The following is an 18796-nucleotide window of genomic DNA, read 5'->3' on the forward strand; positions in this document are numbered from 1 at the left end:
ACACATATAAAAGGGGAGAGCTTGCCAACTCTGGGTATAGTGCACACTTATTTATTAAACATTTGATATTCCACCTTTTCCAAGCTGGTCAAGCCAGAGTACAACCAAATTTGTAATTAGATTCCTATGACAGTGTCACAGTTTACAATCAACATAGCGAATATGAAAGATTATTTTTTATTATTTATTTGTATTTGTTAATCACCTAATTGCCAAAAACTCAAAGCGATTTACATTTCCAATGTACACTATCATAAAAACAGAAGGCCAACTAATATGGAAACATTCACATTAAAATACATAAATATATAAAAGTACAATAAAACTTAATCAGCTTAAAATTTACATCTAAAATAGGACAATCAAAGTATGGCTCAGAAGATATCAATTCATTAAGTTAAAAATTCTTCATAAGCTTGTTTGAATAGAACAGTCTTCAACAGGGATTTAAAAGATTTGATGCATTCAGTTAACACAAGTTTCCAGGTAAGGTGTTCCAAAATTCAGGAGCAGAAATGGGGAATGCAAGATCACTTGTTTTTCCCATTCAAGCCTTTTTAATGAAGGAACCTCTAAGAGGCCACATTGAGAGGATCACAATCACCTGGTTGGTCTATATCGTTTCAACATCTCATTAACGCAAGGGAAAGCATTTAGTTGTAGTAGTTCAGGCATTAGCAGTGTCATTTTGTGTTTTCTCAGTATTGTATTGGAAGTTATTGAAGATCATAAAATACTGGCATAATATGTTCACAGTGGGCAATCCCCGAGATTAATTATGCTGCAAAGTTCATCAGTATTCGGAGTGCCTTTATAGATATAAATTACAATCTAGTAAGGTCAATGCTGCAATAGTCAATAAGAGGCAAAATCATCGCCTGTTCCACTGCACGGAAGTCTTCATTAAAAAGAAGAGATTTGAAACCATGAAGTACATGCAGATTATAAAAACCTGATTTGACCACAGATTTAATATGCTGCTTAAAAGGAAGACTGGAGTCAATCCATATTCCTAATGTCTTCACACAGGATGCTAGTTTTTCATCATCATCATCAAAAGAAAGGGATGTTGGAATTTGGCCACTTTGAGGTCACTGAATTATCATGATTTTGGTCTTTTCCACTTTAAAGGCTAGCTTGTTAGAATGAAGCCACTGCTTACTTAATAGAGAACATACAGATGTTCACCAATTCACCAGTTTTGGTCGTATTCCACTGCACTTCAATATAGAATTGGATGTTGTCTGCGTGCAATATGTAGCCCATTTTAAATCCCTTCAGAAGTCTGAAGTCTGCGCTTCCTGCGACATTATTTAATATCGAGACATCAAGACGACTCACTGCCCAATCTGACCTGTTGTAACCCATCCAAAAGATAGGACCTGAACTATCCTAGTACACAATCTGAAATACCACATTCTTCAAGGCATTACAACAAGACCTCATGATTGATCATATCGAAAGCAGCCAAAATATGGAGAGTTACCAATATAAATATTTTCCCCAAATCAAATTCTCTCCTAAAGTTGTCAAATAATGAAACAATCAAGGTTTCCGTACTTAGAGAATGACGAAATCCAAACTGAAGAGGGTCTAGAATACGAAATTCATCTAAAAAAAATCTGTCAACTGCCAAAGCACAATTTTTTCTAAAATTTTAGTTAAAAGACACAGACAAAACTGGTCGGTAATTCACTGGATTACTTGGGTCAAGCCCGTTTTTCTTTAACAGGGGTCTGACAACAGATTTCTTCATAACAGTAGGTACCATTCCTTGAGACAGAGATAAGTTGATAATGATGGTAACCAATGGATCCATATTTTCCCTAGCCTCTTTCAATAAAGCAACATCACATCCATTTGGGAAACAAAAAGGGCATTTACAGAACTTATTGCTTTCAAAAGCAGAAGCATCTAAAGATAAGAGTGTTTTTGGCACTGTCTTTAGCACAGTTTTGTCAGTGGAATTTAGGGGAAGGTGTGGGTAAATAGCTAATCATGGACCTCTTTTCCTGAAGGTAAGGTAGGATGTCTCAAGGCTTAGGGATAGTGGTATCTTGTTCCATAATTTTGGGGCAAAGCAACTAAATGCATGAAATCTGGTTAATTTAGCTGAAGTCAGAGGACAGGCTAAAAGGGCTATTTGGGAGGAGCGAAGTTCTCTTAACAGAGTGTAGGAGAACAGAAGCTGGAAGATACTCAGAGGACATATTTACATACCTAAAGACAAAGCAGAGAGTTTTGAATTGTATGCTGTTCTTGGCTGGGAGCCAGTGTAACTGACTTAAGCTTGGCCTTACATGATCAGTTGCTTTGCCCTCCAAAATTTGGCAGCTGTACTTTGTAAGAGTTGGGAGGCATTTATCAAAATAGTAGCAAAGTTAGTGAATCTGGCGCAGATATATAAAGCAGGTCCTTACCACCTTTGGGACATGAATTTATTCTGTAAGGCTATGGTCACGTTGAACTCTCAAACTTCACACTGAATCCTTAAATGTGAAGTTTCAAAAGATGCAGACAAAAAAACAAAAACACCACATATGTGAATATATACTATTTTAAAAATCACAACATACATGTGTATATCGGGGACGGCAAATAAATTTGCGTGTAAAAAGGGGCGGGCCAAGGGCATTCCGGGGCAGGGCCAACAGTTCTACACATAAATTGCTAATTTACAACCTGCCAATGTGACTCGCATTAAGTTTTTTATTTGTGTATATTTATTCCTGCTCAATTTCTGATGTAATTGATTATAAACATCTGAAAAGTGGAAAAATGACTGGGTGAGAGATCTGATGAAATGGGGGAACTTTAGGCTGAACAGCCACGAGGTTCTTCACAAAGTGCAGTTAGACTGGGCGGACTGGTAGACTAATTGGTAACACTGGTAATTTCATTGTCATGAGTATGTTATAAAATCCCCGACTTACGCAAATAAAAGCTGACTTACAGGGGATAAATGTGTCTAAGTAACGCAAGTAAAATGTATTCTCATATCCCCTTAAAATTCAAGCTAAAAATATGCAAATATTTTCGCACATTTATCTGGCTAAATTCCAACTTATCTGGCTAAGTAGTGCCTTTGCTGTTGCGCGCCCGGCCCACGCACAGGCCTGCTCACCTCGCTAGCTCCTCTGCAGGTCACGGGTCGGCCTCCCCAGTGGCAGCCGTGAGCTCCTCCAGGCCTCGGCGGCCCGTGGCAGCGGTCACCAGGCCTTCCACTGCGCACCAGGCCTCACGCCGGAGCTCTGCGTCCCCAGTGGGGTTGGCCACACCCCTTTGCGCGTGGACCACCCAGCCTCTTGTAAGGCCAGGGGCGGGTCCTAGCTCCGCAGCGCGCCCTGATTGAATGTACGATATAAGGAAGTCCCTGCCTGCACTTCCTTGCCTTGGCAATTGGGTCGGCACTGTAAGTGTACTAGTTTGCTTCCGCGTTCACAGTCTTGTTCCAGTGTCCTACTGTTCCAGCGTCTGTCTGCCCTGTCTCCCCAGGTAGTACCCTTGGACTGTCTCTCTGGTACTGACCTCGGCCTACTCCTTGACCATTCTATTCGCTGCCTGGATCCTGACTTCTGCCTGCCTGGTGACCTCGTTTGACTCTGGAACCTGACCCCTGCTTCGTTGACTATTCCTCGGACTGATCCTGGCTGCCACTGACCATGTCTCCTGATTCTGGCTTTGTCCCTTGCCATCGCCTACGCTGTGCTGGCCTTCCTTGCTCCTCCAGACCTACAGCCTAGTGGCCGACCGTGCTTCCTTGCTGATCATGGGCATGCCTCTCTGCTACCTCTCTGGGACACCCTGCGAGGCCCACATAAGTCCAAGCGGCCCGGGTCCCTAAGGGTTCCACCTGGGGGGACCGCGGGCTTCCAGTGGTGAAGCTCATCCTAGCCTCTGTCTCCTCCTGTGCTCCGCCCCCTGGGGGCAGGTGCTTCCTGGTCCCTACCAGGAAGCCATTCTCCACTGCTCCAGGATAAGGGTCCACCTCCAAGCGCAACATTTGCTGCTACTTAGGACAAATTTGACCTTATTCGGATAAGTAGCATTTTTGTTTTAGATTTATCCAGCTACCTTACATATCCGGATAAATCGGAAAAGTGCTAATTAGACGGAAAAGTATTGCTTTTCAGAATTAGCCAGCTAAGTGCTGCTACTTAGCTGTATAAACTGGAATTTATCCAGATAAGTATTGCTAATTTTCCGGATAAGTCCAAACTTGTGTGGCTCGGAGTTTTTACATAAGCAAACATATGAGTGAGCATATGTATTTGTATTTTATAACCTGGGCAAATCATTTGCTCGCAGGTTATAAAATATAGTTAATAAATTACCATGCGCCCATATACACATGTATATGAGTGCACATGAGCAGTTTTGAAAGTTAACCTCTTTGGTTATAAAGGAGTTCCTGAAGGGAGGGCAGAGATAGTAAGGGGTGCACTTGTCAACTTAATCAGTTCTGATTTGGAGGGGATGATTTTGTGGTTGTAGAGCCATTGGGCTACTGCTGTAAGACCGTGATTACAACTGGCGATGGATGAGATATTGTCTGATTTTATTTTGAAGAAGAGTTAGATGTCATTAGCAAAATGGCGCCGATCAATACTGAAGAATGAGGTCAAAGATTGAAAGAAATGTAAATGTTGAAAAGGAGAATGCTCTAAATCCTGAGGCACTCAGGAGAGATCTTTGTGTGAGGATGATTTATTTGCTCACCATAGGGCCTGGGGCCTGTTATCCAGGAAAGAATCAAACCATTTGAGGATTGTGTCTTCAATGCTGATGTCACTTAAACAATGTTATCAGAAGTTGGTGGTCGACTGTGTAAAAGGCAGAGGAGATATCTAGTAGCACTAGGCAAGAGCTGTCACCTTGGTCAACATTAATATGAATACTGTTGGGTATGGCTAAAGTATAGATTCTGATCCATGGCCTTTCTTGAACCTGGACCGATAGGAATGGAGGATGTTACCCTCTTCTAAGAAGTCTAGGAGTTGGACATAGACTACTTTTTCCACTAGTTTACATAGAAAGGGCAAGCTGAAGGTCAATAGTAGTAAACTGTTTTCTGTCAGAGCCAGGTTTCTTCAAGACAGATTTGATTATTGCCTTTGTAGGTGGAGAGACATAGAGCTTTGTATGACATTCATTATAGTGGTTATCTCGAGAGCTAAATGTCTTAAGCTGCAGATATATTTGGGAGGTATCGAAGTCGCATGGGCAGGTGAATCAACTGATCCTCTAATGCAGTGGTTCTCAACCCTGTCCTGGGGACCCCCCAGCCAGTCGGGTTTTCATGATATCCATAATGAATATGCATGAGAGAAAATTTGCATGCACTGCCTCCATAACATGCAAATTTTCTCTCATGCATATTCATTGTGGATATCATGAAAACCCGACTGGCTGGGGGGTTCCCAGGACTGGGTTGAGAACCACTGCTCTAATGAATTTTTTTTCTACTTCTTTGGGGGTCTGGACAGAAGGATACTGTTAGTAGAGTGTTGAACTGATCTGGCCAAAGTAGGAGGAGGCATAACTATGGTTAAAGGAAGGGTGGATAAGGTAGATAAATAATTTAGGACCGGGGGAGTAAGGGGAGGAGAAAATGAAGCAGCAGCATGCAGTTTGGATTTTTTCCTTGAAGAACTCAGCAAAATCATCTGCGGAGAGGTCATCTGTAGTGGTAGTAAATATTTGAGATTCAAGCTTGCAGAGTTTTCATACTAGTTGAAAACGTTTGCAGCTATAATCTGTTTTTTGTTTGTTGAATAGCTGCTTTATATTTCTATGACTGTTCCTTGTAGATGCATAGTTTGATCTCAGTTCTTTATTCTTGCCACTTTATTCAAGTTAACAAAAAAAGCTAAAAGAACTGCACAAGATAGGGAAAAACACACACTTCAGTGTTGAATTTTAATAATTGTATTGATTCTGGAGAAAACTGAATTGTTTGCAGGCTGTGATATCTTTTATCGGAACACCAGAATTTAATTAAAGATGGGAGCATCCATAAGCTTTCAAGTCTGAATTAACAAAGTATGTGGCATCCAACAGCTCATGTAATATCTTTGGATAATTATTGTGTTGCTACAAGGTCATCAATATAATAAAAAGTCTTCTCTTTTCAAGCAAAGCATGAGTTCCCAGGAAATCCAAAATCTTCTTCCTTACATCACCTCTTTACACCTGCACAGAAATGTATTATATGGCACAGCCTGTTTTCTGCTTTGCCACATCTTGGTAGTATCTCAGAAAAGGCCACCACTCTTGACAGATGCTGAGGACCCTCCCCTAATTTCCTGAAATCCTTTTTATTACACTGCCCTGGTTTTTAGCCAGATCATCTGTCTCCAAATGGACTATGACATCAAGCTCGCCTTCCTTGTATGCTGCTCCAGCAATCTTGAGAATGAGCCAAGAAAGCTAGCTATGAATCCTGATAGGCATTAGACCTTGTCTTTGTCCAGTTCTGGCCCCAAACCAATTCCTCTGACACGAGTCCCCCTACCAGAAGGTATTTCCTCCTTTTTTTGGGATCCTGTGCCACAAAAGTGTACTACTAGCAATGGAGAGGGGCAATGGGATGGAAGTGGGAATTTCGTCTTTTTATGTTCCTTTAATGAGTAGTATTGATAATGTATTGAGAATGTCGGTATATAAAAATCCAAAATAAATAAATAAATAAATAGTCACAATACTTTTACACTCAGGAAGTACTTACACTTGACAAATACAAACAAAATACATTTAGAAAATTCTAAAATGGACAGTATTATTTAGAGACAATGAAAAAAAAATCTATACAAATCTATACAAAAAACAATTGGGTCTAATAAAAGCAGGATACAATTAAAACAGGAAATTTCTGCTCAGAAACTCATGTATATCATAGAACTAATGACTGGCTAATTCTTATGCTCATCCAATAATACATTTTTTATGCATTTCTATTTATTTATTATATATGTATATAAGACTTCTATCCCATTTCTTTCTCTCATACCCAGCTTTTCTCTTTTCCAATTGTGTTTTTATAAAATTCACTCAATTTATTTATTTATTTATTTACTTATTTATTTTATTTCTGGTTTTTTCTATACCGGCATTCACGGTTGGTCGTATCATGTCGGTTTATTTATAGACTTATAAATTCAGTGAGATAACAATTTGCTTTGTACCACTATATTATTTTTCCCTTTCATTGTTCCACTGTTCTCTCCCCTCCCCCCCCAGTTAACAAGTTTCTTGTAAAGCACTATTGCATATGTTCGTTAACAAGTTTATTGTAAAGTTTATTGTTTATTGTAAATGTTTATTTTACATGTTGCACATGTTCGTTCTAGTTGGCACAGCTGCAATGTTTCTGTTAATTGTGAACCGATGTGAGGTTACTAAACAAATGTCGGTATATAAAAACTGCAAATAAATAAATAAATAAATAAATATTACTTTTAGGATGTATTGCTATTTGATGTGATTTGTAAATCAGTTTGGGTTGGACTGAGTCTAAGGAAAGTAGTATAGAAATATAGCAATAACTAATATTCTTCAATTTACTACACTTTACATTTTTGTTCTGTTACATCCAAAGCATTTGCCATAAATTGCTGATATGCATACATAAAAATCTACCTAAGGGTAGTAGGTGAAATGTATAATATGATTAATACAACTTAAATAGGATACTTTGGAGGTTGTGATAAATTACTATACAAACAAAAAGTTATTACATAGAGGTCATACATTTGTTTCCAGGGATTTTAAGACCCTTCTTCAGAGGTCTCTATGAAGCCCAGAAAAATCAATGTTCAGTAACATTATCTGTAATTACTTTTGTTTGGTTCAATAAAAGATATCAGTGTCTTCAAAGCATACTATTTTTCCATATCAGCAAGATACAGCTGATAAAAAAAGAATATATATATTTTTTTATCTTCAAGTTCTCCTAATTTTCTTTTAAAGACACTGCAGCTTCTTTCTTCAAAAGCCAAATCTACTTCCTAGTGTGCAATATTGAAACAACACTGTAGAACAATTTTTCTTTTCAAAATATCAATAATTAAAAAAATGATTTTGCTTATCTGCAATGAGTGTTTTCTAACAGCAGTGCAATGAGTCACACATATGGGTCATGAATTTCAATTTGTACTAGTGCTAAAAATTGTTCCATAGCTTTCTTAGAAGCTTTTAGTCATTTGCGGTGGTTTCCCCATGTCTCACCAGACCTGCAGCTGCATGTTTTAACAGTCAACTAAGCAAGTAAAGAAATATGGGGGTAGAGAACTACTGCCAAACAGAAGGGCAGATGAGTTGTGTGGCTCCCTGCATGCCCTACTCCTATTCGTGTTCTCTGATGAGAAGCAGTTATAACAGAGTTACACACATAGGACTCCTAGCTAAGGGTTGTCGTCAAATAAAAAAGGAAGACAACAAAAACAGAATGGCAATGGGTGTGGAGACCACTTTCTTTTTTGGCTCTTACCTTTTTTTTGTTTGTGCAATAAAACACACCAAAGAGAAACAAGGAAAACAAACCCAAACCATAAAAATGGGTTCCAGTGGTGAGGGAGTTGAGGTCCTTTCTGCAAACAGGTCTTGAAAAAGACGAAGAGGATTCAGAAGTTGCAATTAGTGATTAATGCAGCAGCATGCATGTGTTATGTATGCATGTTGCACCAATACTGAAAGAATTTCTGTACAGTACTGTGTATAACTTAAAAGTTGTTAGGTAGTATAGTTGGGTTTAAAAAAGGTTTGGACAAGTTCCTGGAAGAAAAGTCCATAAACCATTATTAAGGTGGAGCTGGTGAAATCTACTGCTTATCCTTGGGATAAGCAAAATGGAATCCATAGGAAAACTGGTTCTTAAATGCTAATTTTCATTCCTGAAGTAGCACAGATCAGTCCAGACATGTGGGTTTTGCATCCCTACCTGCAGATGGAGGCAGAGAACTAAAAACGTTGAAGCACATAACCGAGAGTGCAACCTTCAGTCCCTCAGTATTGACCTGAACCCAAGCCAACTATAGAGTAACAACTCCTCAACAACCCCCTAAATGAGGGAGAATGCCAAACGCAAAGGCTGAAGCCCCCCAAACACAAATCAATCCAAGGGGCTAACCAAAACCTGGCAAACTTCTTTAGGTTCTGTATATTTACATTCTGACAGTTCTTCCCAGTAAGCACGCCAGAACACAGGCTTGCTGGGACGGTCTTGAGAACATTAAGGGTCTGGGGCTCTGGTTAGGATCATTACTTACAGAATGGTGAGCAATGGGGCTGAAGTAAAAAGAAAATAAAAAATTAGCTAAAAACCTAACTAGTGTGCTATTCAAAAAGAGATGAAGCAGCTAAACGGAAATAAATTGCTTTAACGAGTGAAAATAGTACAAAAAAAAGAAACTGTCTGGGAAGACAAAATGGTTGCTGAAGTAGTCCTGTGAAAATTCCTCTTCCGAAAATGGAAAAATTAAAATTTGAGCAGCTGTGGGTCTGGTGGTGCACAGAAATCCACCATGCACGCCTAGAAAATTAAGAAAGCTCTGAAACAATTCTTCGCACTGGTAAAAAGGTGGAATCATGTGACCCATTAGAATTGTGCGTTTGTTTAAAACAAGTGTGTAAAATGTGTCAAATGAGCCTGTTTTCTGTTTGTTTCTAATTAATCAAAATTGACAGAGGATTTAGTTTGTTTTTGGAAACAGTGCATGTTATTAGCAAATAATGTGCAATGTTTGCCAAAAACAAATTAAAATGAAAAATACAAAAAAATTTAAAACATACAAAAATGAAAAACAAAATCAAGACAAAGCAAACAGAAATGTTGACTGTGCAGTCCCTACGACCCATGTAGCTTTGTTGCCACCTACTTACCATTATAGAACGTGTTTAATTACACATTCTACATAAATTTAAGCATATATATATATATATATATATATATATATATATATGCTTCCTGCCTCTCCCACCGTACAACCACAAATGCATACAGTACTGGCAATTCTGCAGCTCTGATTTGAACTTAAGACTTCACTTACTCTTTACAAATGAGAATTGTGTTGCTGCGGCACAGATAGCCTGTATACTTGGAGCCTGCCAGATAGGCCATAAGTTTCAGGTCATCCCGATCACTATCAGTAAATCCGGTTACTGATATGATCTACATGGAGAAAAGAAAAAAACGTTGGTTACATGGTTTAAATATTTTTGTTTGTGAAATGTACTCAATGGACACAGACTTATACAAAGCAAATCACATAACCAAATCAGAAAAAAAGGGGATCATTATTCCTCGGAACCTCATCTGGATCAATGTGGTGAGTTTTGGAAGTCATATCTCAAGAGGAACACAGTATAAGATCTAAAAGACAAAAAGACAGCCACTAAAGCTCTAAGTGAGACCTAAGGACCTATATATGAATAACAGGTTCGATAGGAAAATATGATAGAAGCATTCAAAAACTTCATGGAATTGATAATGCAAAAGAGGTAAACATTTTTCAGTAGAAAAGAAGTTCTAGAAAAAACATTCATAATATAGAGTTGAAGGGGTGATGGACTTTTGCATGATGTGCCTCAGTCTCACTCAGAATGATGGATGCATGAAGCCGATAAATTTAGGTGAATTTTCAGCTGCAAACCTTACCAGTTTGATTCAACTGAAAATTCAGTTAAATAAAAGTATCTGGTTATTTTTGCAGCTCAGTGTCTTATTAGAAATTGATCCCTTTTTTTTTTTGGATGAAACTAGAAATATCAGTGTAATTAAGAATACTGAGCTCAATTTAGACTCTCTGGAGTAGAAAGCTTTAAAAATACGATTGCAAATATTCCTGCAAAATGTACAAGCTGCTAATACTGTAAATGTCCAATGACTAAGATTAAATGGCATTCCTACTTCAACACAATCATTACACACTTGTGGTAAAGAAGCAGCCACAGGGAAGTCATCTGTTACCAGGACCTTGAGACAGACGGCAAAGTTACCCAAAAGAGAAATAGAGATCGATACCCTGGAATAGAGAATGCTACATTTAAGAGTATCAATCTGAGAAATAACCATGGGAGAAATGTTTTGCCTTCCAGGTGCTTACACTTGTCTTGATGGTCAATGTTTAGAGGACAATTAAAGAAATGCAGAAGGGAGATTAACTGCATATCAATGTCCATCTAGTTATAAAAGACCTAGATAACGAGCTAATAAAGATTCAAAAGCAGTTTAAATCGTTAGGGAAGAGTTCTGATAGGTAGCGCAGTCTGTGACCTTCTTAGAAGTGCTACCCGCACATAACAGGGGAGTAAGAGGAATGGTCTTCACAATGGTTTTATTACCTTGGTATTTACTTTGAACTCTAAAAAAAAATGTTGAATATAAATGCAAGTTGAAATAAATGTCAACCCCCCCCCCCCAAAAAAAAAAAAAGCCTTAATAGTTGAAAGACTGTTACAAGAAAGGCAATTAAGTGTATACTAATGTCAGTGGATGCACTTAGCAGAGTAAAGATCTATAAAGATGAGATGATTTGCATCCGTCCAGAAGGTGCTACAGTTCTCAGCCAACAGCTGAATTCCTTGTTAGACCACCATTTAAACTATGCATGGAGGGAGGCACAAAATGCTCCTTCCCCCATACAAAAAGAGTTGAGATAAAAAAGGTAAGCCCTGAAAAGATAAAACACTAAATCAATCACTAGATAAATGGAAGGCAACAAGCAGAAGTAAAGGCGAGATAGCTGATAAAATAGTTAATAGAAAAATATGAAAAAAAAAAAAAGAAAAAACCAAAACAGAAGAGACAGTAGGAGTGCATCATCTTGAAGACTCATATATGGAATTGCTCAAAGACTTGTTACCAAAAATCACAGACCTAGAGGCCACCATGGAAGAGGCAGACTTTGAAGTGGTTGTCATCATCGAGTTTTAGTTTAATGGAAACTAGGATTGCAATCTGATTATCCGTGTATAATCTTGTCAGAAGAGACAAGATAGTATATCTTAATATTCAGGGATACAATAGTAGCTACTGAATGCAGGGAGAACAGGAAAAAGCTTAATTAGCTTGGGTTGCTCTAGGAAAAGGTGACATTTAGACTTACCTTCTAAACTCCTTTCCTTGAGTTCAACCAGTCCAGCTCAGACAAGTGGGTTATGATCCCCTTCCAGCAAACGGGGGTAGATAGCAACTAGCTTGCTGATATCACCCTATATAGGGTCTCGTAAGGACATCAGTCTGCCAGTATTTTTAATTACAAGCTAACAGCATAACTCCTCCCTACATTCCCTTTACCAGGGGAAAGAAACAGCAGCGTTCCCCTGTCCTTGGAAGATCAGCTAACAAAAAGCTTAAAAATGGTCTTTATCTGCAAACTGTAATGACTATAGACACACAGACACTTAGCAATACTGGGATCCTCATAATCCAACAGAAGGTTAGCAGAACTGATCAGGTGGAAATCGTGTCAGAGGAACAAAGTAGTGAGTTTGGAGGAGGAGAGGCAATCTGGCTGGACTCAAGGAAAGGAAATTAGCAAGTAAGTCTAAATTTCCTTTTCATCCAGCCAGACCAAGTCAAATTAAGTGGGATATACTAAAGCCATTCCAATGTCATCTCTGACTCCAACATCCAGACATTAATGCTTCGTAAAAAAATGCAAGGATACCCAACTAGCTGCCCTGCAAATTTCCATTGGGGACACTAGCCCAAGCTCTGTCCACGAAGTGGTATGAGTTCTGGTCAAATTAGCCATAAGACAACTAGGAAGCAGTAAAGCAGAGCTGCTTACCTGTAACAGATGTTCTCCAAGGTCAGCAGGATGTTAGTCTTCAATCATGGGTGACATCATCATATGGAGCCTGGCACACTGAGCAGGCCCACATCCAAGCATCCATGTGGGGTCCCTCTTCAGTCTTATAACAAATAGTTCACGAAAAATAAAATAACAAACCAAGGGAAACCCAATTCTGTGGGGCGGCGGGTGGGTATTGTGAGGACTAATATGCTGGGATAAAGTCTGCTTGGATACCGCGGCCCCCAATCTATTTTTGTCGAAAGATTCAAAAAGTTGAATGGATAGGCGGTAAGGCACAGTCGTTCCAAGTAAAAGGCCAGAGCCCTTTAACAATCCAGGGTCTGCAGAGCCCGCTCACCCTGGCGAGTGTGCGGCTTCAGAAAAAAGGAAGGCAACACAATGGATTAAGATGGAACTCTGAGACCACCTTAGGAAGGAATTTTATGTGTGTACGCAAAATCACCTTATCATGGCAAAATTTTGTATAAGGTGGGGTACGACAAGAAGATGATGTTCCAGTAGAGGTACTTTAGGTATGGTCCAAGAAAGCAAACCGGTAATCGATCCAGTTGGATGTCAGCAACAAACACAGGTAGATGGATCGGTATAAAACAAGATTTTATTGAAGCTTGCCCGACTCTGGCCTAGTTTCACTCAAAGAGCGGCCCCAGGGGCTTTCAAGCCACTTCAATTGGCTTAAACATTGCGTGACAAAGTCAGAGAGGATTGAAACAGCTGGCTTTTTAAGAAAAATATATTGATCAAATACTTTTAAAACAATGTTTTAAAAGTATCGGTATTGCATACCCACTTGCCGTTCAGCTTAGGTTAACGCAAAGGTCTGCAGACCAGACTTGGGAGAGGGATAACAGGTTTGGTGGGGAACAGGAGAAGGGACCGAGACCGGGCCCCACACACCAAGCCGAAAACTGCTTCCACTTGAGACTGTAGGATTTCCTCGTGGAGGGTTTTCTGGACAACAAGACTCGGGATATGCCCTCCGAAAGGTCCAGGGCCTGCACAGTCACCTGGTCAACATCCAATCTGTGAGGGACAGGGCTCGGAGGTTGGGGTGGCGGAGTCTGCCCAGGTCCGAAGCAATCCCCAACCTTATTGGGGGGCGTGGGGCAAGATCCTGAAGAAGCGGGAACCAGGCTTGTCGAGACCAAAAAAGGGAGTTGTTGGAGTGTTTTTGAGATGAGTGGCAGGGGAGGGTAAGTATATAGCAGCCTGGTGCCCCAGTGAATCAAAAAAGCATCCACCACTGATTCCCTGCTCACCCCGCCTAGGGAGAAGAAGCGATCCACCTTCCTGTTCTCTGAGGAAGCAAAGAGGTCTATGTCTGAGGTCCTCCATGAGTGAAAGATGTGGCTAACTACCTCCTGATTGAGGGACCACTCGTGAGGACGGAAGGCTCGGCTCAAGGAGTCCACAAGGACTTTGTCCACTCCGGGGAGGTACACAGCTCTGAGAATGCTGTTCTCGATAGCCCATGACCAGATCTGGACTGCCTCTTGGCAAAGGACATGGGACCCTGTTCCTCCCTGCTTGTTCAGATACCACACAGCTACTTGATTGTCGGTCTGAACAAGGACCACCTAGTTGAGAGGTTGCTCCCTGAATACCTGTAGGGCGTTCCAAATCGCCAATAACTCCAGGAAGTTGATCTAGGACTGCTTCTCCTGCCAGGACCAGCCTGTCTGGGATGAATCTGTGGTGAGGATAATCTGGGGCTGCAGGCTCCAGAAGGGCATCCCCCACTCCAGATTTGAGGGTTTTGACCACCACTGGAGGGACTGCTAAAGGAGCATGGTGATTAGTACACGAGCTCATAAGTCCTGTGTAATTTGACACCATTGGGTTCATAACGTCCATTGAGCTTTGCACATATGAAGCTGAGCAAACAAAGTAACATGCACCATCGCTGCCATATGACCCAGTAACCAGAAAAACTGGTGTGCAGAGACCTGGGAGCAACTGGAGACTACCGAAGCGAGAGTCGCAAGGGTCTCTACCCTGTCTCAGGGTAGAAAGGCCTTCGCCTGGATGGTGTCCAGACTGGCCTCAATAAAGTCCAGTTGCAAGGACAATAGGAGATGGGATTTTGGATAGTTGATCAGAAAACCCAGGTTTTCCAAGACCCAGACTGTGGCCCGCAGGGCATTCTGTGCCCCCAGCCTACAGTTGCTCTTGGTAAGTCAATCGTCGAGGTAAGGGAAGACATGGATACCTCACCTCCGAAGATAGGCTCCAAACACTGCCAGGCACTTGGTGAAAACGCAGGGCACAGAAGCAAGGCCGAAAGGCAGCACCCGTTTTCGATAGTGCTTCCCATCTATCAGGAATCGCAGGTATTGGCGATCCGGCTGAGAAATGAGGATATGGGCATATGCGTCTTAAATCGAGGGAGCGGAGCCAGTCTCCCACTTTGAGAAGGGGAATCAAGGTGCCCAACGAGACCATTTTGAACTTCTCTCTGACCAGTAACCAGTTCAGAGCCCGAAGTCCAGAATGGGACAAAGCTTACCAGTTTTCTTGGGAATCAGGAAATACCTGGAGTAGAACCCTTTGCCTCGCTGGCCTGGCAGAACTGGTTTGACTGCCTGAGCTAGCATGAGGGTGGAGAGCTCTACTTGAAGTATCTGCAAATTCCCAACTGCTGTCCACAGAGTACACAGAGGCGAGCGGGATGGAACTCGGAATTGCAACCTGTAGCCCCGGCGCACAAAGGACAGGACCCAGAGGTCTGAGGTAATGGAAGTCCATCAGTCTGCAAACAGCTGTAGCTGACCCCCATACAAAGGGGACTGGCTCACACTCCCTGGCCGCCAGTCAAAATCCCATGGCGGGGTTCTATGGCGCGGCTGGGGTTAGGCAGGGCGCAGGCAGTTGCCTCGACCTCAGTCTCACCCTAAGTGCTGGTGGATAGGACATGCACAGCCAGTAAAAAGGGTGCCTTGGCTACGGCTGGGAGGGGGGATTCTTGGGAAGCTGGTGTCAGAAGTATTGGCCGACAACTGCTGAAGGGTCTCGTGGTAGTCCTTCAGTTGCGCTACTGCCTCCTTAATCCAGGCGCCAAACAAATTTTCACCCGTACAAGGTAAATTTGCCAAACAGTCCTAGACCTTAGGAAGTAGAACAGAGGTGCGCAGCCAAGCCAGATGGCGAGCCCCGATGCCTGCTGCACGGTTCTCATGGCCATCACAAAGATATCATATGCAGAGCGTACCTCATGTTTATCACACTCGAGGTCTTGTTGACTATTCTCTGGAACTCCTCCAAACTGCTGGGCCTGTTTTCATAGGTTACGGGAGTACTGGCCCATATACAGTTGGTAACAGGCAAGCCTGGCTATTAACATTGCGCCTTGGGATACTCGGCACCCTAACGCGTTCAGAGCTCTATGTTCCAGTGAGGCATGAGTTTGAAGCCTCTTTGCCATCTTCAAGGCCGACTCTACCACCACTTACTGGTGAGGGAGCTGACAGCGTTCGAATCCAGTGGTAGGCTGGACCAGGAATACCGCATCCATCTTGCAGTTCACTGGAGGCATCAAGATGCGCGCAAAGGCTGTGCACATTAGCGAAGCAGGGATATTTTAAACGATACGAGTGTACTTGCACGCACAATATAAAATTAAATGGATCTTTGCTCGCGTGCCCGATATGCACGTTTATGGACGCACATGCGCTCCTTTCAAAAGTTACCTGTTAGGTACAGCAGTGCAGAAGGGAAATACTGGGCAAACTGGGTGGGCCAACTGGTCTTTATCTGCCATCATCTCCTTACCATTTACTACACATAAATTGGTATTTTAAGAAAAGAATAAAAAATTAAGCATCATCTTACATGCTGAGAACATGGCTTTCCACCTGGTGGGAATGCCACTGGAAAATGAAGTGCTCGAAATGGTGGTACCATTTTCTTCTTCTTTAATACTATATTCAACCAGTGCGCAGTGATACATCGTTTCCGCTCTCTCATAGCCTATCAAAACAAGCACAGTTATAAATTTGCATTAGTCTTCCTCCTACCTTAAAACTTAAGTTCAAGCTTCTTTATATAATTTTATCCAAATATAAACATTGTTCTTTTAAGTAGTGAAATCCCACCTGTTTTAAAAGCAGTCATTAGAATGTAATACCGCATTTGTAAATACAGTAGTTTTGCAGAAATATAGCAGTTTTATTAAAAGTTCTGTTTTATTATTTGAAGTCCTGTGCCATACTGCAAACCTTTAGGAATAAAAAGTTCATCTTTTGTGAACAAATTAAAGAAACTTGTGACTAAGTATTCAAACGACTGAATAGGTTTTGTGCTTTTTACACTTTACAGTTTAGAAGTAAGTGACTGAATTATACACAGTTCACTAGCTGGAAAAAGGTAAGCAGTTTTAATTTCGTCTTATTATTCTACCTTTCCAATAAAATCAAAGCAGTTTACAGGTCTATAATCAGCAAACAAAACATGAATTAATATTTGATAATAATAAGAAAGGTACAGGGCAATTAAGAAGCACCAGCAGAAAAAAAAACCATTTCATTTGGTTAGAATTTAAAAAATACAGCATAAGAGTCCTTGCCTAAAGGGTATTCCCAGGATGGCTGCATGAGCGACAGATGCTGATCAGGGTCGCTCTAATTTTTTTCTTACCATTTCATGGTCTCCACCATTCATCCTCCTACGCAGCAAACCTTAGACCATTTTGTTGGCACCAAGTCCTTGGTTGCTGCTGCAGCCACTGGAGTGGCAGTGTGAGTGCGTGTATGTGCGTGGTGGGGAGGAGAAAGGGAGATTTTTTGAATGTTTCACCCAAGCCTCCTGATCCACAATCCTTGTGGCTATATATGAAAAGTGCTCTGTTGCTGACTAAGAGAAAAGCCTGAGATCAGTTTCTACTCTTTCTTCCAATGCAGCCTCTGGATCAACATCAGCAGATGGCAAGGGAGTAAGAAAACAGCATCTAACAGCCAGAACCAGGCAGTGTTTTGTTTTGTTTTTTTAACTACCTGGAAAATGTACACAGGTGTGCCGGTATACAGCATGACAGTGAAGGCAGGTGTTCCCCTGGTTGATCCTCCTCATGGTAACGTTAGATGCTATCTGGTTGGTGAGACAGGATTCTTCAATTTCAAGTTGTGATTCTGATAATGTAAACTTACTGGCACAGAATCAAGAATCCCAATATATGGAACATAAAGGGAGAATAAAGCCACTAGAGAAATGTGTGGCAGAAGTGAAAGCTGTTGATGCTAATATCATTTAAGATAAGATACTTCTGTATTGGAAGGTGGTACATTTAGAAAATCATGCATGAATCTCAGTTTATACCTACTTTATTTCCCAAAGATAGTCACCAAGACAACTCATGATTCTTAAGAACTATCTCATGGAAGTACTGAATATCACACTTGACACTAGAACTCCCTATAAATAAAATGAATTTACTGAGAAGGAAATGGAAAAGCTGAGAATCAAAGTGTAGCTCATCTGTTTACGGACAGTTTGGACTTGATGGGGTTATTATGTTCTCCTTGAATGACAGACGTTGATAGAGCTAACTCCTCTTAGATTTTTTTTTCAATCAAGATATAAATATGGTTCAGCACCTCTTATTTTTGTAATCTGCAATCACCGTTTATAGATCAAAGAATTCATATTTTGTCAGATCTTGCTAGATCAACAAAGAAAAGGAGAAAGTTGTTTTCGGGAATGCGCACTTCTCTTATAATATAATACCCCTGTAATTGTGTAAAGTTTCAGAATTTGAAGTATGTTTCTTGGAACTTGCTCAGCTTAAACTTTTTCTTGATACAAAGACGTTCACTGGTGTCAGAGCAGAAAATAGGAGTGCTGGATAATTGTCTATATTTTAATTCTGAAAGTTCTCTCTGATTTACATTTATAATTATGTTTAAAAACTTTTCCTTATTTTGCTCTGACTATTGTATGGGCTCCCCTCTCCCCACCTATCTGTTATAATGTAGAAGACTAATGCT

General features: G+C 40.8%; 1 protein-coding gene across 1 annotated transcript in view; it reads right to left on the minus strand.

The window, feature by feature from the left end:
- PAXIP1 (PAX interacting protein 1) overlaps window positions 1–18796 on the minus strand; it is a 211567-nt gene that overhangs the window by 66422 nt on the left and 126349 nt on the right. The window contains exons 10-11 of the mRNA XM_029588458.1: window positions 16647–16784; window positions 10047–10168 (exon numbers count right to left, since the gene is read on the minus strand). Of these exons, the coding sequence (XP_029444318.1) occupies window positions 10047–10168; window positions 16647–16784 (260 nt within the window). The remainder of the gene's footprint in view (window positions 1–10046; window positions 10169–16646; window positions 16785–18796) is intronic.

Source organism: Rhinatrema bivittatum, chromosome 2, assembly GCF_901001135.1.
Source record: "Rhinatrema bivittatum chromosome 2, aRhiBiv1.1, whole genome shotgun sequence".
In the NCBI taxonomy this organism is placed as follows: domain Eukaryota; kingdom Metazoa; phylum Chordata; class Amphibia; order Gymnophiona; family Rhinatrematidae; genus Rhinatrema; species Rhinatrema bivittatum.